Source organism: Oryctolagus cuniculus, chromosome 5 (genome assembly GCF_051225735.1).
Source record: "Oryctolagus cuniculus isolate XC-2025 breed Fujian yellow rabbit chromosome 5, ASM5122573v1, whole genome shotgun sequence".
In the NCBI taxonomy this organism is placed as follows: domain Eukaryota; kingdom Metazoa; phylum Chordata; class Mammalia; order Lagomorpha; family Leporidae; genus Oryctolagus; species Oryctolagus cuniculus.
In genome coordinates this window covers 169,383,389-169,408,751 of record NC_142871.1, presented here as the reverse complement: position 1 = coordinate 169,408,751, position 25,363 = coordinate 169,383,389, and the positions used below count along the sequence as shown (strand labels likewise).

The 25,363-nt window shown below is 48.8% G+C and overlaps 1 protein-coding gene across 21 annotated transcripts in view; it reads right to left on the bottom strand.

Moving 5' to 3' along the window:
- EXOC2 (exocyst complex component 2) overlaps window positions 1-25,363 on the bottom strand; it is a 248,073-nt gene that overhangs the window by 103,787 nt on the left and 118,923 nt on the right. For 20 of the 21 annotated variants that reach the window (XR_016234397.1, XR_016234395.1, XR_016234396.1 and 17 more), the window contains 8 exons: window positions 19,453-19,518; window positions 18,798-18,955; window positions 18,392-18,513; window positions 16,866-16,927; window positions 8,754-8,834; window positions 7,757-7,816; window positions 7,036-7,097; window positions 5,162-5,228 (listed from right to left, as the gene is read on the bottom strand). Coding sequence is in view for 16 of the 21 variants with exons in the window: in XM_089333481.1 (XP_089189607.1) it covers window positions 5,162-5,228; window positions 7,036-7,097; window positions 7,757-7,816; window positions 8,754-8,834; window positions 16,866-16,927; window positions 18,392-18,513; window positions 18,798-18,955; window positions 19,453-19,518 (678 nt within the window). In the remaining 5 variants the exon portion in view is untranslated. Of the gene's footprint in view, window positions 1-5,161; window positions 5,229-7,035; window positions 7,098-7,756; window positions 7,817-8,753; window positions 8,835-16,865; window positions 16,928-18,391; window positions 18,514-18,797; window positions 19,069-19,452; window positions 19,519-25,363 lie in introns of those variants that run through there. The other variant, XR_016234399.1, reaches the window with a different exon arrangement.

The following is a 25,363-nucleotide window of genomic DNA, read 5'->3' as shown; positions in this document are numbered from 1 at the left end:
AGCCAAAGGGAGAAGGGGCGGAAGGCCACCGCCTCTCCCTTCTCCAGGGCTCTGTGCTGAAGGGATTTCTCAGAGAAATCCTGCCTCCAGCGCTGAGTGCAGCGCCCTCCTGCAGTTCACAGGAACTACTTTTGCACACGAAATTCCAGGAACGGCCCTCCTTGCTGCCGCTGCGGTTCACCGAGGCACACGGCCCTGGGCTCCTGCAGGTGTGAGGGCATTCTCTGGAACCACTGTGACTCATCTGGGGCCCGGGCTGGAGTCCTTGGCTGAAACGAAGGCAAAAGCCACCTTCCAGGAAAAGTGCTCACCCACACCTTGTTTACCCTTCCTGCCTGTAATCACAACAACTCACAACCGAGCAGCGGCAGACAGCAAACATGGAAGCAAGGGGCACGCTCAGAGGTAGGGGCCAAACACCAGCAGGAGCCTCTGAACTGCTCGCCAAGCACGCTTTACTTCTCCCAATAACTCCAATCAGCTCAACATTTCCAAAAACCTCCCAGGTTTCTTATTTAAAATGTTTCCTATCTTTCTAGCCAGAGTGATTATGCTGGCAAAAGAAAGGAGGAGGTCAAACTGTGACTGTGTGCAGAGGACATGATCTTATACACAAACACGGCAACAACAATGGAAAAGGTATCAGAACTAACACATGACGTCAGCAACGCTGCAAGGCACAAAGTCAACACACACAACCCAGTGGCACTGTTACACAGAATAGTGCATTATCTGCGAAAGGAATCAAGCTGGTGCCGCGGCTCACTAGGCTAATCCTCCACCTGCAGCGCCGGCACACCGGGTTCTAGTCCCGGTCGGGGCACCAGATTCTGTCCCGGTTGCCCCTCTTCCAGGCCAGCTCTCTGCTGTGGCCCGGGAGTGCAGTGGAGGATGGCCCAGGTGCTTGGGCCCTGCACCATGGGAGACCAGGATAAGTACCTGGCTCCTGCCTTCGGATCAGCGCTGTGCGCTGGCTGCAGCGGCCATTGGGGGATGAACCAATGGAAAAGGAAGATGTTTCTTTCTCTCTCACTGTCCACTCTGCCTGTCAAAAATTAAAAAAAAAAAAAAAAAGGAATCAAGAACACAATCCCACCTGCCAAAGCTACAAAAAGTAATAACTCTTTTAAAAGATTTACTTTATTTGAAAGCCATGGAACACAGGGAAAGACACACACACACACACACACACATGCACATTGTGCAGATGACAGAGAGAGAGATTTCCATCTACAGGTTCACTCCTCAAAAGCCCACGGCAGCCAGATCTGGGCCAGGCTGAAGCCAGGAGCCAGGAGCTCCATCCTGCTCTCCTTCATGGGTGGCAGGGGTCCAAGAACTTGGGTCATGGTCTGCTGCTTTCGCAAGTTCATTAGCAGGGAGCTGAACTGAAAACAGAGGAGCAGGGACTCAAACCGGCACTCTGATATGGGATGCTAGCATCACAGGCAGCAGCTTAACCCACCGTGTCACAACCCTGGTCGACCTAGGAATAAATTTAATCAGAGAGGTCTCTAAAATTAAAACCAGGAAACAGTGATGAAAGAAACTGATGAGGGCACAATGAAGAGGCATCCTATGTTCATGGATTGAAAGAATCAATATCATTAAAATGACCACACTATCCAAAGTGATACACAGATTCAATGTAATCCCTATCAAAACACCAATGACACTTTTCACAGAACTGGAAAGAAAACACTACCAGAATTTGTATGGAACTACAAACACCCCAAGTAGGCAAAGCAATCTGTTGTACGAAGGCCAATGCAGGGGGACTATACTATCTGACTTTATATACTAGACAGCTACTATGATTGAGAGCATGGTGTCAGCGTGAAAGCAGACATGTGAACAACTGGTCTTTGACAAAGCTGCTGAAAACACAAGCTGCAGAAAGACCGGTCTTGTCACTACCTGTGCCAGGAAAACCTGCTCTCGGCATGCAGGAGTGTGGCACTTCCCCGCCTCTCAGCGTGTACAGAATCACCTCAAAAGGCATCAAGTTCCAGTAAGACATGAAACTTCTGGACGAAAACAGCAGGGAAATGCATCGGTACAATGGAACTAGCAAGGATTTCTTGGATCAGATCCCAGAAGCACAGGAAACCATCAACAGAGTGAAGAGTCAGCCTACAGAATGTGATCAATTACTTGAAAGCTATACATCTGAAAAGGGGTTAATAACCAGAATGGACGACTCAATAGCAGAAACACAAACTAATACAATTAAAAGACAGGCAGTAAGCAGAAATAACCACTTTTCAAAGGAAGAAACCTTGGGCCAATGGGTACCTGCAGAAAGGTTCAGCATCACTAGGTCAGCAGGAAAATGCAAACTGAAACACAGAAAGAAACCACCTCACTCCAGCAGGCTGCCTGTTGGCTAAGACAAGAGCCAAGCGCTGGTGAGGCTGTGCAGAGAAGGGCGCCTTGCACACTGCTGGCGGGAACGTAAAGCCGTACAGCCATGTGGACAGCAGTATGGATGCTCCTCCAAAAGCTGTCAACAGAACCAGCACAGGTCCACGTCAGTCAGCGGAGGAGGCACGCACAGTCCCTTGTCTACTGCAGCTAAGCAACGGAAACACTGAGCACTCATCTACTGACGAATGAGTAAAGAAACCACGGCAGTTACACAGCGGAAGACTATTCAGCCGTAAAAAGGAAGAAACCCAGTCCTTTACAACATTCGCTTATTTCTCCTGTTGTAATAGGCATGGTTCCCCTTCACAAATAAGAGTCTTACTCTTAGTGTGTTTTTTCCTCAGTTCTAACCAATCACGTAAAATAAAAGTGGGAAGAACAAGTAAACAACATAATCAAATTCTCAAACTTAGAAAACTCATCAAAAGCTTATTAACAGGGGTGGTGTTTAATGCCTGGGGTCGTCTGGCACAGTGGCACAGTGGATCTAACAGCTGTCTGCAGTGCTGGCACCCCATATGGGTGCTGGTTCATGTCCCAGTTGCTCCACTTCTGATCCAGCTCCCTGTTAATGGCCTGGGAAAACCAGCAGAAGGTGGCCCAAGTGTTTGGCCCCTGCATCCACATGGGGGACCCAGATGAAGCTCCTGGCTCCTGGCTTTGGCCTGGGCCGGCCCTGGCCTTTGCAGCCAACTCAGTAGTAAACTAGAGGATGGAAGAGTTCTCTCTCTTTTTCTCTCTGTAACTCTGACTTTCATATAAATAAATCTCTTTTTTTAAGAAAAAAAAAAAAAAAAAAGGAGCTAACAATTGCCCATGAACACGGTCGTGCTGTTCCTCATGGCATCTCTGGGACGCAAGCATCACCATCACAATTCTGTTCACAACCCAGGGCCTGGAACCCTCGGTGAGTGCTGGAGTTTACGCAGCGTGGGAACCAGGCTGTCTGACTCCACGTCTAGATCACGCTTCCAGAACCGCCTCCTTCAGGAGGGCACAGCGAGGCTCTAAGAAGTTCTGGACCATCTGAGAAGACGGGGCAGATCTCATCAACCATCACTCAGCAGGGGAAACACAGGAACAAATGAACAGTTTGGGGGCAAAACCTGATCCCCGTCGGCAACCTTTTCCTTACAGTTCCTTTGCATCTGTCTCAGGAACACTGCTCTCCCTGGATGTCCTTCCATCTCTGACGGTTCCTTTTCAGGAGATGTCGAGGCTGTTTGCTCGGAAAACATGGCGAGATCAACCGCATCGCCAAACACGAGGAATCAGCCCCTGTTGGTCCAAATCCCTCAGACCTTTACAAACTCCACTTACTCCCTGGCACTCCAGGTACTACGACTTTAATGCCTGGGGTCCTCTCCTACTTTCCTAGTGCAGGGACCCTCAGTGCCCTCGGCTTCCTTCCTGTGCCTGACCACCCGGGGACCAGGCCAGCCGCAAGCTTTTCTGAGGGCCTGAACCCACGCTAAGCACTCCAGGCACTGACAAAGCTGAGGCTGCTGCCCAGAAACATGGCAAGATCAACCACACTGCTAAACACAGGAACCATAAACTCCAGGGCCCCACCACGGAGGGACACCATGCTGTCCTTCCAGAAGGAACCGTGCCATCTGTCTGTGTGCAAGGCTCCCTAATACACACTCTGGGCTGAGCCCTCCGTCTGAAATCCCAGCAGTCTCACTCTGGGAGTTTGGGGCAGCCCCTGTGGGAACACTCCCTGTCACTACTCTGGGGGCGAGCCCAGGCACGAGTTCATCTGGACAGGACAACAGGTATTTTTCTCAGTATTCTCAGCTATCACAGGCCTTATAGTGCAGGTGTATTGCCGATTCACATATCTGTATCTGGGTTTCTCTCTTGGAATGTAGACAAAGTACACAGCACTAATCACTCACTAGACAGCTCTACCTAAAGGGACCATTCAACAGTCTGGTACCAAGCTGAATTTTTAATTTTTCCTTAGAAGATATCTTCTTCTTGAATTCTCTTTTTCAGTCAACGGAACCATTCTCTACATAATCATATGGATAATTAAAACTAGCATGATTTTTAAAAATTACTTTGCCTAAGCTATACTTTTCCTTATAATATCCCAAACCCCTTATTTAGGAATTCATTATTTATAAATCTAGAAACACTCACACACACATACACACCACAAACCAGAAGGGGTTATTTTCTTTAAGATAGCAGGAGTCCGGATTTCGCAGCTGAATTTATGTACGCAATGCCGTATGTATGTATGTGTGTAGGTGAGCCCTCCCTACACACACACATGCATTAACAAAAGTGTAAACAGGAACAATACATATGTATGTGTGTGTACATGTGTGTGTATGTGGGTGTGTGCATATACACAAATATATCTGGTAGTTTGGTTTTGTGTATTCAAACAGAGTGCTATTAGAGCTCTGGTTGAAGAGGGAATTTGTACCCTCGTCCTGTGCCTCCTGCCAAGCAAACCAAGGCGACTTCTGAGCATGAAGGCAGACACTTATGGAACTAGCTCCGCTGCAACTCCAGGTAGAGGGTTTCGATGCTGAATGCTTACGAATCGTTCTTCACTGAACTTGCCGTGCAACCTAACACAGCTCCAAAGCACACAGTGGTGGTCAGTTCTACACGCTACGGCAACGATGCAGCGACAACGCAATTTAGACTGATTCATCAAACAGTCATTCTGCAGTTTTAAAATGACATGTTTTATTTTTTATTTATCATTACTTACCGAAGTCAAACTGAAATCTTCGTGGATACTTCCAAACAAATCAGGGGATGAAACATCAACAGAAAGACTAAATACAGAAGCAAGGAAGAAAAGTTACAATTAAAGCACCAAAGTTAAAAAAAAAAGCACTAAAATTTAAAAATGCAATGAACTATATGCTATCTGACATTAAAATGTTTAGTGAAAAAAATCACACAGCTTTTGCTAACATTAAAAAAAAATAAAGAAGGCACCGTGGACTATCTACTAACTTAAGTCATACGAAGTTTGCTGTTGCGTCTTCCCAGTGGTGTCTCACTTTAAAGCAAACGATCAAGGGGCTTGGCGTTACCCTAGGTATATGCTCAAGTGTTTCTGCCTATAGAATCTGCAGGTGGGCGTCCAAGCTCACCTCACAGTAAACTGAATTACAGATGAGCTGAGTTAGGAAATTAGTTAATAATCCACAAGTAAGCAGCAACATAAAATTTTGGGTGGAGCACAGATTCAGTGATTAATTTGTAGGTATAAAAGAATCATGAAAAAAAACAAGTCAGCTTATTTCCCTTTAAACCCAACTCATGTTAAATGATAAAAATGTGACAGATTTCAAAATAGAGAGGTAAAAAAAGGATTCTAATATGATAAACACTGAAATATAAACCAATCAATGATGCTTGAAATTGCATTAGCTTATATAAAACATATTTGAATGAATGGAACAGAAGATGTTCAGAACACATTGCACTATACATGAGACTGAAGGAGGTTTGAAACAGAAATTATAAGAAAACTAAGGGAAGAGGTCTGATTAACAGTTGAACAATGAGCAAAACATACAAAATCAAATCAAAATCCAGAATTAAAAAGCTAGTAAGTCTCTAGAGGTAGTTTTATATGCTAAAAAGCAAACCAGTAACAGAACACTCACAAACATGGAAACATTCGTCAAACTGCCAATTAGAGATTGTTATCTTTAATTTTTATTTGAGAGGGAGAGGGAGAGGGAGAGAGAGAAAGGGAGACAGAGAGGGAACATGCTAACCATCCACTGATCCACTCTCCAAATGCCTGCAGTGGCCAGGCCTAGGCCAGACCAGAGTCAGGAGCCAGGAACTTAATTCTCATTTCCCATGTGGGTGGCAGAGACCCAACCACTGAAGCCATCACCGGCTGCCCCCCAGGATACCTGTCAGCAGGAGTTATAATCAGAGCAGAGCCAGAGCTCAAAACCAGTTACTCCATATGGGATGCAGGTACACCAAGCAGCACCTGAACCACTGGCCTAACGCCCACCTCTCGATTGCCAAGTAAAGATGTAAGACACACTTATTTCAAAATTACCAATGTCAGAAAATAAATGATAGGTGCAGAGAAGTTACATATGCTGATGTCATTTGAGAAAACTAGGTTTCCTAAAAATAAAAACCAGCATTTTGTCACTGTATCCTAACCACCAGCATGAGGACAGAGTTACCACATGAATTTATACACCCCAGAGTGCAGACGCGCCCTCTGGAGCTCCAACAACTGGGCAGGACCCAGGCCTCACTCCTCCCTGGGCTCCGTCTCCAGCAAGAGCACTGGTGCAAACCCCAAAGCCAGAACTGCACGGGCCATCAGCTCCGAGCCATCACTGAAGTTTCTGTTGTTATTCACAAAGTCTGTGTTCCCCGACATGAGCAGTCATGGTTCAAACTGCCTGATACATGTCTAGTGAGGCTAAGCTGAATTCACAAGGTAAACTATGGAGAGATCAAACATACAGAATTAAGCCTTAGTAGGAACTGCCTTGCTTCTGCTGGAAGTCTTAGGATGTGAGATTAAACACATAACTTGAATCTATTTTTAGTTCTCTTAACTGTATCAGCAAGATTAATTACATTACCACTTACTGTGTAGTATCTATATCTGCATCAGGCTTGGTGCTCAACTGTTCCAGACAGTATATAAAAACCTGAGTGAAAAAGAACCGGTATAAGCCATATAAACTCAGATATTAATCTATTTTGACATTAAAAATAATTTTACACAAATTTCTCCTAAGTAGTGTGGTGGTAGGTTGTATGAGTTTTTAAGTGTTTTTTATCAGTTATTAAGTTACTGAATAATTTTTGGAGAAATACCTTTTGCCTTTCTTCCATCGCTCACTAACAGGCTCAACTTTGCTAAGTGCCCAGAAAGCAAGTGTCCCAGACAAAAGACTTTACCCTGCAGCTGGAGTGTAAACACTGCCCACATAGTTCATCCTGTGCTGAAACAGAAGTCGATATAAACGCCACAGGAACCCAAAGAGCAGCACAGCATCAATGCAACATCCAGTGTGACTAGCACAAGTGGAACCAGTCCCACAACACACACATGAAGGGCCTTCAAAACATTCAAGGAAAACGTGTAGTATAAGAAACTGTGCACACATTTCAGAATTTTTGCACCAAAATAAACTTATCTTTTCATTCCACTTTTCCAGAAATTTTTGAAGAACCTCATATCCTGTTACGTGACTCACCCTGAATTACTGAGAAGTGACAGTGGGCACAGTCAGAGGCACTACACACAGCAGGGGCTGACACCACCGCACTACCCCCGGCGCCAGCGTCACTCTTTCACACCCACCTGCATGATATTGATGCTCAGCTGGCAAACCTCCTCCTGAGTTTTCGGCTGCTGAAAGACCTGCGAGGAAGACAACCCTGATCAAAACGCCCGGCCTTTCTAACGGACAGAGCTGCTTTCCTGAATTACATGTCGAGGTTAAAATTCAGAAAACTGCTTCAGTGGGAGCACCCTTACGGAAGAGCTGGCCTCCAGGCACCCTTCCTGCCAGCGCCGACCCCAGCGTTAGAAGACAGTGGTGCTCTGGGCAGACTGACAACACCCGGGTCAGCTGTGCGTTCCGTACACAGACTGACAACACCCGGGTCAGCTGTGCGTTCCGTACACAGACTGACAACACCCGGGTCAGCTGTGCGTTCCGTACGCAGGCTGACAACACCTGGGTCAGGTGTGCGTTCTGTACACAGGCTGACAACACCTGGGTCAGCTGTGCGTTCTGTACACAGGCTGACAACACCGGGTCAGCTGTGCGTTCCGTACACAGACTGACAACACCCGGGTCAGCTGTGCGTTCCGTACACAGACTGACAACACCCGGGTCAGCTGTGCGTTCCGTACACAGACTGACAACACCCGGGTCAGCTGTGCGTTCCGTACACAGGCTGACAACACCCGGGTCAGGTGTGCGTTCTGTACACAGGCTGACAACACCGGGTCAGCTGTGCGTTCCGTACACAGACTGACAACACCGGGTCAGGTGTGCGTTCTGTACACAGGCTGACAACACCCGGGTCAGCTGTGCGTTCCGTACACAGACTGACAACACCCAGGTCAGCTGTGCGTTCCATACACAGCCCGTTATCACTGCAAGGTCTCCCCCTATGGCACCTGCACTCACGTTTGACCTTGCATCAGCCTGTCTCAGAACCAGCAGCCAGCATTCTTCCGAACCAAATGAAGCAAAGAAGCAGTAAGCGGAAAAGCCCCCCTGTGTTACAGCTCAGACATGCACAGTTGTGACTCCCCAGGAAACAGGGCTGAACCGGACAGAACTCACGCTGGCTTCTCCAGGCTTGCACTCCAGGACGTCGTTCAGGGACTGCAGGGAGTGCGCGATGCACTGCTCGAACTGACACGGCTGGAGGGAAAGAATGCCCATCTTAAACTCAGAGACAAGTACCGCTTATTAGGACGTAGTCACCAGGGGTGAATGTGGCCAGACACCAGGACTTCCAGGGTTAGGGAAGGACAGACACACAAGCACTCTGACAAGCAGTCTCCTGGTCACAGGTTTTAGATTTGCTCTGTTTTGCCCCTGGTGTTTTCAAATGGGTGACTTGAGATGAAGCAGCTAATCTGACTGGAACAGAAGTTTCCCTGAAAATTCTACTCTTCTGGGAGGAAATGAGATGGTAAGGAGCAAATACACTCCCCCATTTCCAGTACTGTCCCACGAAACTGCTCAACGAAACGACCCAGAGGCGGCACGCGACCTTTAAATACGTGCACTCGTTTTCTGTTCATTAGCTCAGAAACTGAAACCTGGAAGTATACATAACCATCAGCATTTCAAGATAAGCTTGAGGGGCCAGCGCCGGGGCTCACTTGGTTAATCCTCCGCCTGCGGTGACGGCATCCCATGTGGGCACCGGGTTCTAGTCCCGGTTGCTCCTCTTCCAGTCCAGCTCTCTGCTGTGGCCCGGGAAGGCAGTGGAGGATGGCCCAGCCCCTGCACCTTCGTGGGAGACCAGGAAGAAGCAGCTGGCTCCTGGCTTTGGACTGGTGCAGTGCCAGCCGTGGTGGCACTTTAGGGAGTGGACCAACAGAAGGAAGACCTGTCTCTCTGTCTCTCTCTCTCACTGTCTATAACTCTACCTGTCAAATAAATAAAAATAAATAAATTAACCTTTGAAAAAAAAGATAAGCTTGAACAGATCCACACATCCTAGCTCCTGAGTGTACTAGAAGTTTTGCTCTAGGTGACGGGGATGAGAGTGAGCAAACCAGAGTTCCCACTGCATGTGTCCTCCAGGTGGGAGGCGCCCCCATGGCCATCTGTGTGCCTGGGTCTTAGGGCCCAGGACGAGCAGTCCGGATTCCGACAGGTCAGAGAACAACTCAGAGTCCCTTGTGAACATCTTGGCTCCAGTGGCAGTGAGAAACACCCAAGGAACTCGCCCCCCAGTGTGGTGGGGCCGCAGGAGATACCACTTTTGTGTCCACAGAGACATCTACATACACAGCCACACAGGCACACGCAGCAACACACACCAACAGCCACATACGTGTCCAAATCCACCCACAGGCAGCTGTTTTGTGTCCACGTCCATCCACAGCCAGCCACATACGTGTCCACATCCATACCCAGGCAATTGCGCCAAGCCACACACACGCTCCCCACCTCCAACCCTGTCCCAGGTTGCTTACACCAGCACAGGCCAAAGTAGCCCAGAGCCAAACTGTTACACAGCAGACTTGAGGAAACTAGCCAAGCAGGTGACCTATCAGGTACCACAGAGAGACAGAGGTATGGGGACACAGAGATACGGGGGCATGGGCAAGAGGCACGGGAATCTGAGAAACATCACCCTCCCAACTTCATCTCCTCGACAGTCATTTTCCTTAAATGGCTTTAAAAAAAAAAGGTACAGAAATCATTGCAATTGCAAGCTAGAACAAGCATCACGAAGAAAACAAGCGGCACTTCGAGAAAATGGTGCTGGAAGTATGTGTGCTTTAAAGAGGACAGCAGGGCCTGGCACTGACTCCCGGAGAGGAACAGGGCCACAGCACAGCACAGGGAAGGACAGTGGGCAGTCTGCGGCTGAGGACGGCACGCACAGCGTCCCCAAGCTGGGCAAGAAACTGCAGCATGCCACACCACTGGGCACGAGCACGGCGTGTGAGGGGCGCGGGGGCTGCGGACGTGGCCAGAGAAGACCCAACGCCCAACCCACCAGCTCTGTGCCAGACACCTGGGCTGAGAACCACCCAGCAGTGCACAAAGCAGTTTTAAAAGGGGACTGGAGAAAACGCTAAACAGAAGAAACAAAGTGACGGCTAGATGCATGTGGGAAAAAGAGAAGCTTGTTTTCAGACAAAACGGAAGCCGGACGCAATGGGCACTGACCGTGCCTGGGCTGTCATGTCATGTAGCCGCTGTACTCGAAACCACCACAGGGCACCCCAAAGAGCAGTGAAGAGCAGAAGTACCCGACAAAAAAGAAAGGCTATACAGGATGGAATATCAGACACACGGTGATGTCTTTAATTTGACCTATCTGCCTCAGAAGCTGGGGGAATTTAAGATATTAAAACAATACTACAATCGCAATATTGAGAATTAAATCGAAAGTGCAACCGTCGGCAGCTAAATATTGTTGTTCATGTGTAGTTATTTGCACTTTTTATGTTAAAATTCGAACCGGACTTTCTTGTTTTATTTTTTTTATTTATTTATTTTTTTTGACAGGTAGAGTTAGAGACAGAGACAAAGAGAAAGGTCTTCCTTCTGTTGGTTCACCCCTCAAATGGCTGCTATGGCCGGCGCTGCACCGATCTGAAGCCAGGAGCCAGGTGCTTCTTCCTGGTCTCCCACGAAGGTGCAGGGCCCAAGCACCTGGGCCATCCTCCACTGCCTTCCCGGGCCACAGCAGAGAGCTGGACTGGAAGAGGAGCAACCGGGACTAGAACCGGGCGCCCATATGGGATGCCGGCGCCACAGGTGGAGGATTAACCAAGTGAGCCACAGCGCCGGCCCCTCTCATTTGTTTTTATCCACTCAGTGACACAGCACATGGATAGAGAATCCTGGACAGTTCACTGACGGGTTTCATTAAACTGCGAGTAAATGATAGTCTGAACGTTTGCTTTTTCTAAGAGGAAAGAAAATGTCACTATTTCTGTGTCCCGGCAGTGAATCACTGGGTTAGCTGACTGTAAGAAGTTATCACCAGTCATCCCCATTCTTCTGAAAGGCAGAAAATTCTCAGAATTATCCAAACTGAGAAGAAGCAGAGGACAACAGGGCGCTCTCAAATGGGCTGCTGCAGGGCGCTGAGGGTGCTGACTGAAGACAGTCCTGCGGCCACAGCGAGGTGCAGCCGGCGCCCATTTCTCTAGCGTGAGAAGGAACATCTCCCTGCCCCAGTCACGGGGAAGAGAACAGGGTTTTCATCTCAGACGAATCCAAGCGGATCTAGGCAGATGTCAAGAAGACGTAAGTCAGCTGCGTGTGGCAGGTGCAGACTGTATTTCAGCCATCGCTCCAAGTCTCAGAATTCTGCAAACGCTGGGGTCAATACTCAAAGCTGGAACCCAAACTCGAGCTCTAAGCGCTGATTCACCTTTTCTACTAAGAGGTGCTTGGTGCTGGATGGCTAGAGCACTTCCCCAGCATTATCACGTCCATCTCACTGGCGTGTGTCTTCACGGATGTCTCACAAGATGGCCTGGCTGATTGTAGACATGCTACTTCCTGGGGGACTTTCGCTCACGGTACAGAGCAGCCTAGTTCTGTGTTCCCTGCACATGATTCAGTGAGACGTGTGTGTGTGTGTGTGTGAGAGAGAGAGAGAGAGAGAAATCCAACACGCAATTAGTTATCTTGTGCTTACAACTGCACTAGCATAAATTTAAAAGCAAACCACAGACGGGATTCTGGAGACACCACTTTGGAGCAGTCAGAAGGACTGGCTTACAGTTAGGCAAGTGAGCCTGGGACGTGCAGCTGGCAGGGACGACCAGGTACCCAAGAGGCACCAACCTGAAGAAGCACCTAGAAGCCGACACCTGTTTTGTGGCTAACAGTTCCCGAATCCGTACCAGCTTTTTAAATAAAGCTCAGGACCTGGACAGATCCACATTTCCCCTTTGTAGAGGACCTGGAATCGGGGTGGCTGGATGCCTTGTCGGGCCACACTACTGCATCCGAAGTTACTCGTGGATGGTGGTGCGACGATCCCTCCCCGGCCTGCCCTTCAAGCTTGCTGTGACCCTCCAGATGGAGTTCATGAGGGTACTTCAAAAGTTTGTGGAAAAGCAGAATCATTTTCATGCAAACCATCTGGAAACCCAGGTACAGTTTCTTCCACAACACATACTTTCAATGAACTTTGTGAAGACCCCCTTGCTGGAGAGAGCTTCGAAAACCTAGTGAGGGATGATGACGTAAGCTCGAGGCATTCTGTCGTAGTGGCCCCGTCATTACGAGCTTCACGTGAACAAATACAAGGCCGTGATGTCTGCCTGGAGCTCTGCAGTCTTCCAGGTGCCTTAGCCCACACTGTCTCACTATTTAACCCTAACCTGCAACACCATCCGCGCACGGCCCTCCTTTAGATATTACCACGCTGGAGGCAGGCGGCCCCCGGGGCCTGTTCCCCACTCTGAGGAGGACTGAACCACGTCGGATTCTAAGCTGAATCCGTACTTCCTCTACCTTCGTGCTGCCCAAGAAAATAAGATGTGAGCCACAAACACAGCTGCAGATGGAACTTTAGATTTTCCAGTAGCCGCATTAAGAGAAAAAAAACTAAAGAGAAATCAGGTGAACTCTAATTTACTTAATTTAACGTTACTCCTCGGACGAGTTCTCAATACAGACAGTAGAGATGGCTCACGTTCTCGTGTTCGTGTGCGTCTCACGCAGCTCTGCGGGATGCTGCAGGTCTAGCCCACACCTTCTTCTAAAGATTCAGTGGGGGAGAGTTACAGCACAGTCTGTGCTTAAATAAAAATAATCGTGACAAGGAGCACAAATCCGGTGAATTAACCTTCTTTTTTTTTTTTTTATAAAAGTTACGTCCTTTAAAATAGAATTGCAATCCAATTATTGCAAATAATAAACTTCCCTAACTCATTTCAAGTATGATTTTATGTGCAAAAACTTAGAGGGCTGCTTTTCTAAACCAGAGTATAAGGCACGTTTGTACAAATTTACGTCAACCAGGGCCAGTGCTGTGGCATGGTAAGCTAAGCCACTGCCTGCAGTGCTGGCATCCCACAGGGACACCGGTTCAAGTCCTATCTGCTCTTCTTCCAATTCATCTCCCTGCTAATGGCCTGAGAAAGCAGTGGAAGAAGACCCAGTGCTTGGGACCCTCCACCCTTGTGGGAGACCTGGATGAAGCTCCTGGCTCCTGGCTTTGGGTTGGCTCAACTCTGGCCATTGTGGCCATCTGGGGAGTGGATGGAAGATCTCTCTCTCTCTCTCTCTTTCTCTGTAACTCTGTCCCTCAAATAAATAAATAAATTTTTTAAAAAATACAACTGAAGATAGGACCTTGACCTTGGGAGGAGGAGGATGAACCTCAGCTCTCCCAGCTGCCAAGAGGAAATGGCCAACGGGAGTACAGAGACTGAAGGAGAAACAGCAGGTGCGGTCGGTGCTCCCAACAGCCTGGCTCACCACCGGTGTGCAAATCTGGGCAGCTGCAAGCCACTGTGGGCCAGTTTCCTTACCCAAGGCAGAAACTGGGAGCTGCCCCCACCTCGGCCTCCCAACCCCAGAACTCAGCCTCTCCCTTTCTCTTGTAAGACGGACACTGCAGAGGGCAGCCCTGCACACAGCTGAGAAGGCCGCTGTGTGCCGGTCGGCTCTGGGTGAAAGATGCTGTGAGTGCGCCCCGGCCAATTGCAGGTGAGGACAGTGGCCACATGCAGCTCTGGGAGCGTGCTGGGCCCTTCCTGCCAGAGGCAAGGCCATGGGTGACCACAGGCTCTGGGCCAGCGTGAGAGGCAAAAGAAGACCCTGCCTCACAAGCCCAGGGTCTGCTACAGCAGCTGAGCATCCACCCTCACCCACAGCCCCGCCCGTTGCTGTGCGAGGGAGCCACAGACGGTGGGAGACGCCGTGCCGGCACACCTGTCTGCACAGGTGATTTACAAGCCTGAAGCGGTCGCTGAGAAAATGACGGCTCCACAATGAACAGCACCTGCCTCACCCAGGCACGTCCCAGAGCACTGTGCTGGTGCCGTCCTCTGCATGGCTTTGGCTTAGGGTCCAGCAAGTGCGTTCCTCCTACCACACTACAGTACAGAATGCACACCACAGTACAGAGTGCACACTATAGTACAGACTGCACATGGCAGTACAGAGAGTGCACACTGCAGTACAGAGTACACACTACAGTACAGAGTACACACTGCAGTACAGAGTGCACACTACAGTACAGAGTACACACTGCAGTACAGAGTGCACACGGCAGTACAGAGTGCACACTGCAGTACAGAGTACACACTACAGTACAGAGAGTACACACTGCAGTACAGAGAGTGCACACTACAGTACAGAGTGCACACTACAGCACAGAGTACACACTGCAGCACAGAGTACACACTGCAGTACAGAGTACACACTGCAGTACAGAGAGTACACACTACAGTACAGAGTACACACTACAGTACAGAGTACACACTGCAGTACAGAGTGCACACTACAGTACAGAGAGTGCACACTGCAGTACAGAGTACACACTGCAGTACAGAGTACACACTGCAGTACAGAGTGCACACTACAGTACAGAGAGTACACACTACAGTACAGAGTACACACTGCAGTACAGAGAGTACACACTGCAGTACAGAGTACACACTACAGTACAGAGTACACACTGCAGTACAGAGAGTGCACACTGCAGTACAGAGTACACACTGTAGTACAGAGAGTGCACACTGCAGTACAGAGTACACACTACAGTACAGAGTGCACATGGCAGTACAGAGTACACACTACAGTACAGAGTACACACTGCAGTACAGAGTGCACACTACAGTACAGAGAGTACACACTACAGTACAGAGTACACACTGCAGTACAGAGTGCACACTGCAGTACAGAGAGTACACACTGCAGTACAGAGTACACACTGCAGTACAAAGTACACACTACAGTACAGAGTACACACTGCAGTACAGAGTGCACACTACAGTACAGAGTGCACACTGCAGTACAGAGTACACACTGCAGTACAGAGAGTGCACACTACAGTACAGAGTGCACACTGCAGTACAAAGTACACACTACAGTACAGAGTACACACTGCAGTACAGAGTGCACACTACAGTACAGAGTACACACTACAGTACAGAGTACACACTGCAGTACAGAGTACACACTACAGTACAGAGTGCACACCACAGTACAGAGAGTACACACTACAGTACAGAGTACACACTGCAGTACAAAGTACACACTACAGTACAGAGTGCACATGGCAGTACAGAGTACACACTACAGTACAGAGTACACACTGCAGTACAGAGTGCACACTACAGTACAGAGAGTACACACTACAGTACAGAGTGCACACTGCAGTACAGAGAGTGCACACTACAGTACAGAGTACACACTACAGTACAGAGTACACACTGCAGTACAGAGTACACACTACAGTACAGAGTGCACACTACAGTACAGAGTACACACTGCAGTACAAAGTACACACTACAGTACAGAGTGCACATGGCAGTACAGAGTACACACTACAGTACAGAGTACACACTGCAGTACAGAGTGCACACTACAGTACAGAGAGTACACACTACAGTACAGAGTACACACTGCAGTACAGAGTGCACACTGCAGTACAGAGAGTACACACTGCAGTACAGAGTACACACTGCAGTACAGAGTGCACACTGCAGTACAGAGAGTGCACACTACAGTACAGAGTGCACACTACAGTACAGAGAGTGCACACTGCAGTACAGAGTACACACTACAGTATAGAGTACACACTACAGTACAGAGTACACACCACAGTACAGAGTGCACACTGCAGTACAGAGTGCACACTACAGTACAGAGTACACACCGCAGTACAGAGTGCACACTGCAGTACAGAGTACACACCACAGTACAGAGAGTGCACACTGCAGTACAGAGTGCACACTACAGTACAGAGAGTACACACTACAGTACAGAGTGCACACTACAGTACAGAGTACACACTGCAGTACGGAGATTGCACACTACAGTACAGAGTACACACTGCAGTACAGAGTACACACCACAGTACAGAGTGCACACCACAGTACAGAGTGCACACTGCAGTACAGACAGTGCACACGGCAACACAGAGGGGTATACTCCTTATTCATACATTGCTTCATGTACTTTGAATAGAATACTGTCTCATGACTAATAGTAAGAACAATTTCAACTTACGAGAGAAGTCAGGCCTTCATTATCAACGATCCAGTCCTCCTTCTCGGCCAGTCTCTTCACTTCTACGTGGAAAACAAGCACACAGGTACTGTTCACCACTGTCATCTCACTGATCCTCACATAAAAATCTATAAAGGTTGTGGTTTCCAATTGTTTCACATAGGTTTGCAAATACTCCAAAGAAGTAGGGATAGAACACCGTTTTGGTAGATTTGAGGATTTAAACATTTACTGTTTGCTTGATTCTCTTAATAAAGCATTAATGTAAACAATACTTGATTTTTTTTTTTACTGCCAAGCCCAATTTGGAGAATTCCAACCTCAGTGAATGATGTATTAGTTATCAGGTATTCCTGATACACATGTACACAGTAAGTCATGAAGCCGTATAGCATTCTTTTCCTATAGTTTCTGGTGCACAGTTTGGATTCTATTTGGAGCCTATAATACTCTTAACAATGACGTCACGATTCCCCCTTTAGCAACAGGAACTCACTGCCTCAGCTTCAGCTTTGCAGTCTGTCTAGGTTCTTGGGAGAAACGGGAGTGATGGATTAACTGGTAGTAATGTTCAGTTTCTCGCTTTCCATTCACCAGTGTGTTAGTCACCAAATCTGTGCAGATGAGACCTTCCTATTTAAAAACTCGGGTGGCAGGCAGTGGTTTGTGCCATTGATAAAAATGCTCGATTGGGGCCGGCACTGTGGCCTAGTGGGTAAAGCCAGCGCCTGCAGTGCCAACATCCCATATGGACACCGGTTCGAGTCCCAGCTGCTCTCTGCTTCCGATCCAGCTCTCTGCCATGGCCTAGGAAAGCAGCAGAGGATGGCCCAAGTGCTTGGGCCCCTGCACCTGCATGGGAGACCTGGAGGAAGCTCCTGGCTTTGGATCTGCCCAGCTCTGGCTGTTGTGGCCACTTGGGGGATAAGCCAATGGATGGAAGACTTCTCTCTCTCTCTCTGCCTTTGTAAATCTTTCAAATAAATAAATAAATCTTTTATAAAGAATGCCCTTGATTGTTTTAATAGCCAAAAGCCTACTTCCTTATAAAAATAACATTTATTCCTTTTTTATGATTGTATGAAGAAAAATCTTGGAAATTTTTAAAAGTTTAAAGCAAACAAGAACCATCTCCAATGTGTACTATCTAGAAAACCACTGCTAACAGTCCTTCCTGACTTTATGTTGATATTCCAAAATTAAATTTTTAAAACACATATTTTCAAAATTGACATTTTACTCTACATACATGTGTATATATACACATTTATATCCTACATTTCTATGTATGATCTGTCCCAAGGCCATTCTTACATCCTGAACTATTTTAAGCCTATGCATCTTCATGTCCATGTTGCATCTCAACTAAACTTCCGTCAAAGGCTCCAAAAGGAGGGAAGATCATTTCTGAGCGGCTAGAAGTAAGGTGCATGACCACAGGCACACAGCCCCGGAGGGTTTCCTGAAGTGCAGGAGCTGGAAGCTGGGAGGAGGCGGCCCCCGGAGCCATCAGTCCCCTAACCCACCTTGTGCCGTGTGCTGCAGCGTGACTGTGACACAACGGACGCGGAGGTCCAGGATGACGTCCTGGATGATCTGCAGCATGTCGTTGGGAATTTCCAGGGCGGTCAAGGACTCGTAAGTCAGCCTGCGGGGCCAGAAAACAACGAAGTGCGCCATGCCTGCCGTGGTTTCGCAGTCCTGTAATCAACCCTGTGTCACGGAGCTCGCGAGCCCCAGCAGGAGGGTGACGACAGGGCAGGGAAGACCACAGCACAGACTTATCACCACAGTCAGTAACGCCGAGTTGAGCAACAGAATCAAAGCACACGCGCTAGGGCACTCATCGCAACGGTGAAGAGCGCAGCTGGACAGAGAAGAAACGGAAACAGCATGTATTTACCCGTTCTCCGAGCACGAGTCCGCACTCACCTCACGGTCTGGATGACGTGAGCAAGCCACTGGCCCGAGAGCTCCGCCTTCACGTCCCAGCCTCCGTACTGCCGGGCCTCCCCCTCTCGGATGCTGAGCGGGAGCAGCGCCCCGCGGATCAGCTTCACCAGCGAGTGCATCACCTCCTGGATCATCTTCTAGACAACGACGAACAGGGACACTGCGTAACCACGTCATCCAGTCGACGAGTGAACCAGACACCGCGCATGCGTGCTAACAAAGGCCTTCACCACGAAGTCCCCTCCTGGCCCTGGATGAGAAAGACCCTGCACTCTTGCCACGGCCTGGATGCGACCTGCGCCCCAAGGGTTCGTGGTTGGGAGCCTGTTCCCCAGTGGAGCAATGTCCAGAGGCAGGGGAAGCCCCCAGTGGTGGCCCCCGGTTAGTTCTCACGACGGGGCGGATCTACAGAGAGGGGCTGGCCCTCCAGCTGACGGCCCTCCTCACACAAGCTCCGGCCCTGACACCACCTGCCACACGGCGACCCAGTCGAGGTCCTCGTGGAGCTGCCTGCTCTTGGACTTACAGCCTCCAAAGCTTGACCTCCGTGAGCCTCTGTGTTTATAAAGCACCAGCCATGGGCATTCTGTCACGGCAACAGAACATGCACTGCTCCCGTAACACCTTTCCTTACCTTAAAGTCGCTTTGCCTTTGCCTTACGTTCTTGGATCGTTCAATCTGGCCCGATTTCTCAGCAGTCTTAAACACAAAAGACAAAACCAGATACATCAGCTGTCTTTTAGAAGCCTCCTAAAAATGAGGAGGAATACACGCAGGGGTAATGGCAGGTGGATATGAAGAGAGCGTGAATTATGACCGTAACTTGAGTGAAAGGCATGCTTAAGAGACAGTCTGTTTCTGACTTGATGATTAATTGGAAGGTCTTACCGCAGCAAGAAGTCATTGAGGTTTTTAAAATCTTTAGTTATAATTCTGTTAAATTATCCGAAGCTGAAAATAGTTTTGTAAGTGAGTTTTCACCATATGGCTGAACAATAAACACCACACCCACGGTGACCTTCTCCACATCGTTTCGCACCAGCTAGCACAGATGCCGAGAGGAGGAGTAAATCAGAGCGTACACAGTCCTCCTAGGGCTTGGTAAGCATTTATGAATACAAACATTAAACTAGCATTCATTCTTTTAAAGAAATTCACTTTTTAGTTTATTTGAAAGGCAGGGTTACAGAGAGAGAGAGAGAGAGAGAGAGAGTCAGTCTTCCATCTGCTGGTTCACTCCCCGGCCAGGCTGAACCCAGAGCCCAGCGTTTCTTCTGGGTCTCCCAAGTGCAGGGGCCCAAGCACTTGGGTCATCTTCCGCTGCTTTCCCAAGCACACCAGCAGGGAGCTGGATCAGAGGTGGAGCTGCCGGGACTCAAACTGGCGCCCATGTGGGATGCTGGTGTCCCAGGCAGTGCCACAGCACCACCCTTTGTCACTGTGTTTTTAAAACAGTATAAACCACTGCTCTTCTTGCAGGAATTTTAGTGTAATTGAAGACAGAATATAAAATACCTTTCTAAATAAATTTTCTATCTGCTTATTGATATAACTCATATTTCTCTCTGCTATTCCTCTTTCTCCTTAAAGTCATGTGGGGAAGATCATGTTAGGATGATTAAAAGAATAGTGAACTGAATTTCAGTTAGCTTTCAATAACAAATTTTCTAACAACTACGTATTATAGAACACGCCCCTAGAAGAGCAAGTTCAGGAAACTCTCAAAATAAAAAAGCAATAACAAAATTATGCAATGCCAAAGGCAATTCTGTCATTGCCTTGGCATATTGCAGGAGTGGTTTATAGCATGAAGATCACCTACGTGAATGAGTAAAGAATGGCTGGGAGTGTTGAGCGTTTTTAACAAACACACAAAACACGTGAAAACAAGTGGCGAACAGATAGATACACACTCCGCACACTTCACTTTTGATTTATTTTTAAATTTTCTGTTAAACACTGCAGTTCTTACCATTTTTTTCTTCATAGAAGTGCACTTTTGCTTTGAAGGAACTAAAAGCACACATAAAAAGCTGAACCCCAAATTCACCTCAATAATCTCTCAAAAAGCTACCTTCTGAGTTCATGGTCAGTGGCACTCAGAACTCTTTGTTTTCCTGCATTTTTAAGACAAGTGAGAAGCAGCAGGAGTGTTTTGGGCAGGTGGACGGTGTGATTAGGCCTAAGGAGAGTAGGACTGCGAGGTGCGGAGCGTCCCGCCCGGCAGGGAGCGGCCAGATGCACCCACGGCCGCGGCCGCCCTTCCATTCCTGCCCAGTGTGGCGCTTGGAGGCAGTGAGGACTCCAGGCGACCCATGACCCGGGCATGGCTGAGCCAAGAGTGCCCCCTCACCACGGGGAGAAGCCTTTGCTGTGACCGCTGTGTGCGCCAGCTCCTGGTCTGGGGCACCCTGTTCCCTTCTCTTCTCTCTCGTAGTCCCACGGGCTTCCAGCGTCATCCCTGTCTAACCCTCCCCCGTGGGCATCTCCAGCACAGGCGTCACTTGAGGCCCTGATTTGACCTCAGACTCTCAGACTGCAACCTGACGCTCGTCTTTTTTTTTTTTTTAAAGGATTTATTAATTTTTTTGAAAATCAGAGTTAAACAGAGAGAGAGGCAGAGATGGGGGGGGGGAGGTCTTCCACCTGATGGTTCATTCCCCCAGTTGGCTGCAATGGCCAGAGCTGTGCCGATCAAAAGCCAGGAGCCAGGAGCTTCTTCTGGGTCTCCCACATGGGTGCAGGGGCCCAAGCACTTGGCCCATCTTCCACTGCTTTCCCAGGCCACAGCAGAGAGCTGGATCGGAAGTGGAGCAGCTGGGTCTTGAACCAGTGCCCATATGGGATGCCGGCGCTGCAGGCCATGGGGTAAACCCACTGCGCCACAGCGCCAGCCCCAGTGCTCCATCTTAATAACTCACTGGAATCTCAAACTCAACACACTACAAACAGAATTCCATTGTTCTACTAGAACATCCCCCATCCCACCCCATCCCACCCTGTGGTCTTCCTCAAGTCTTTCTGACTCTGCTCTCCCAGCAGCCTGTGTCGGGGCCACATCTGAATCTCAGTCTTCACCCTCTCACTGATCCAGCAGCACTGCCTCCAAAACACAAATCAGACATCAGTTTCTCACCTGCTCCACTGACAAGACCTCTCTCCCAAGCGCGCTCACTGGCTTCCCCCCCTCTGTCCCCTAACAAGCAGCCCAAGTGGTCTGGGCCCCTCACCTGGGCTGCAGTGAGGCTGGCCAAACGGTCCCGCCTGTCCTGGCAGCCACACCCAGCTCAGTGGGTGGCGAGGCTGAGGTCTGCCTGGTTTTCAGCCATGCCCGGCTCCCAGCCACTGCCCCACCTGGGGCCTGCTCTCCCAGGGCCCGTGCTGCCTCTCCTGCGTCCAGTCAGTCGGCCCGAAAGCAGCTGCACAGGAAGTCCACTACTGCTGCTCTCTGCCTCAGCGCCCTGCGTCATGCAGTTGCTGCCAGAATGGAGGGCCACGTTTAAAATTCCTTTTGCTGTTGTCTCTCCAGGAAGGGAGACAGCATGTGTATCTTGATCCCTGTTTTACTGATGTTTTATGCATATATGTATCTTCAAATGCTGTGTGCATATATTACATGTGTATGTGTACGCATGTGTATGTAGTGGTCATGTATACACCATGTGTGCGTGCATGTGGCACATGGGGGTCTTTCAGGGTATTCAGTGAATGTGTGGAGAATGAATGCCCACCCAGGGTTAGGGTTCTCAGAACCTCATTTTAGTGTCCTTAGCAAAGTTGGCTGCCCAATACCCCTGGGCTTGCCCGAAGGCCTTCTTTAAAATACAAATCAAAGCCTTGAGGCCCTGGGCCTCACTGTGACAGAGCCCTGAGAGCTCTGTGTGAATGCAGGCTGGGCGAGGGGGAAGGCTGGAGTGTGAACTCACACACTGTGTGAACGCAGGCTGTGCGTGGGGGAAGGCTGGAGTGTGAGCTCACACACTGTGTGAACGCAGGCTGGGCGAGGGGGAAGGCTGCAGTGTGAGCTCACACACTGTGTGAACGCAGGCTGGGCGAGGGGGAAGGCTGCAGTGTGAGCTCACACACTGTGTGAACGCAGGCTGGGCGTGGGGGAAGGCTGCAGTGTGAACTCACACACTGTGTGAACGCAGGCTGGGCGAGGGGGAAGGCTGCAGTGTGAACTCACACACTGTGTGAACGCAGGCTGGGCGAGGGGGAAGGCTGCAGTGTGAGCTCACACACTGTGTGAACGCAGGCTGGGCGAGGGGGAAGGCTGGAGTGTGAGCTCACACACTGCCCAGAGGCACGCGAGGCACAGGGATGCAGCACCTCCAAACCCTGAAGAACCTCCGGGCCACGGCAGCCCGGCTGTGTCGGGACGTGGCTCTGGATGGATGAACTGAAGAGCACTGGGAAAGCGGATGCCCTCCCTGAGGCGGGGGCTGAAGGCCCTGGCAGGACAAAGGGGCCCCAGGTCAAAAGGAACTTCCCCTGCCCGACGGCCTCCAGCCCAGGACCCTGGCTTTCTCTCGCCTCAGACGCCAAGTGGAAACATGGAATTTTCTGGGTCTTGAGGGTGCTGGCACTGGTAATTCCACGAGGCCGTTCCATGTGCATGTGCGTGTGCGTGTGCGTGTGTGTGTGTGTGCGTGTGTGTGTGTGCGCGCGTGTGTGTGTGTGTGCGTGTGTGTGTGTGCGTGTGTGTGTGTGTGTGCGTGTGTGTGCCTCTTTCTGTGGGGCCCTGGGATGCTGTGCAGTAACAAGACATGCAGTTCAAAACTGTGAATGCTTTCTCCGATGGTCTCCTCCACGTACCTGATTCTGAACTTTGCACACAGCAGGGACTGTGCGAGAGCATTCCACAGTCATTCATTCTGTTCAAGATTTCTAAATCAAAGAAAAGCCAAATGACCTCGCTATTAAGCAGCTTCACTTCAGGGCAAGTACTGGGCCCAGCGGTTAAGACGCTGCTTGGGTCGCTGACCTATCTCATTGCAGTGCCTGGGTCCAAGGCTCAGCTCTGTCCTGCTTCTAAGTCCAGCTTCCGGCTAATGCAAAACTCGGGAGGCGTCAGGTCATGGCTCAAGCACCTGGGTCAACGTCACCCACATGGGAGACCACATGTCAGTCCAGGCTCACTTCAGCCTCGCCCAGCCCCAGCTGTTGCCAGTATTTAGGGAGTGGATCCAGGGTTGGAAAATCTGTCTATATGTCTCCGATTCTGTGTCTGTCTTTCAATTAAAAAAAAAAAAAGTTCTCATGCTTCTTAAAAAAAAAAAGCCTTGTAACAAAATTAAGGCTGAATTTTGCCAAAACATCCAACAGACAGCTCACAAATGAATGACGACATCTACTGGACAATAGTTTTCCAAATTTCACAGACTTGTCTCCAAACATACGTAAGGCAGCTGGGAGCACGGGGGAAACCAGGTGGAAGCATGCCCCTTGCAACTGTCCATGAGCCGTCTGAAGAGGAGCCGGACATCTCCAGCTGAACGGCTTACCCAAGACTTGCCCTAGTCATAAAAGAAAAGCTAGTTTTGGAACATACAGGACATCTGAACTTACATTCTGTGAATTACAGGACTTTCAAAAATGCTTATTCCTAGTGTTTAACAGTTATCTGGATGCTTTAGACTTTCATTCAAAAACACCCTGTACTTTAAAAAAAATATCTAAAGGTGAGATCTTAACCTACTATTAACCATTTCGTTAACTAAAACCTTAACTCTTTCCTGCACACACAGACCAAAACTACTTTGTGGTAAGACCAACGGCTAGATTTCACTGTTTTGATTCACATATGTTGAAGAACTACTTTTTAAGCTGTTGGAAACTTCATCTAAATCTTTTAACGGATAGATTATCAATAAAACAAAAATAGTTCTATAGCAAAAAAATTTAAGAAAATTGTGTTACAATATTATCAACCTTTCTTATAGATTAAATCTCAACTATCAAAAGCCCCCAAATTTTCCTGACAATTAATTTAATTAGTTTCCAAGTTTCACGCACAGACTGACAGCAGTGGTCTGTCGCCCACTTGCCTCACCATGCCATTCCTCCCTCCAAGTCTGTCACGTGATTTACATCTAATTAACAATTGCTACGACAAACTTTTAAAACATTTATAAACAGACTGAAATACAGGCATATCCAACTTAGTACAACTAATTAAAATCATTTTTCATTTCAAAGAAATGTTGATCATGAATTCGGAAGTCATTTATTTTTTAACTGTAACCATTTCATGTATTTTTATCACAACAAGGTATACAGTGTAAGGCAGGAAAACATTTTTGTTTTCACTAATTATCTCAGACCAAAAACTCTCAGTAATTCTAGTGACATGAAAGGAGTCAAGATGGGCTGGCATTCTGGAGCAGCAGGTCCTCCGCCCATTTCAACACTGGTTCGAGTCCCGGCTACTCCACTTCTGATCCAGCTCCCTGCTATGGCCTGGGAAAGCAGTGGAGAAGGCCCACGTCCCTGGGACTCTGCTCCCGCGTGAGAGACCCAGGTGAAGCTCCTGGCTCCAGCCTGG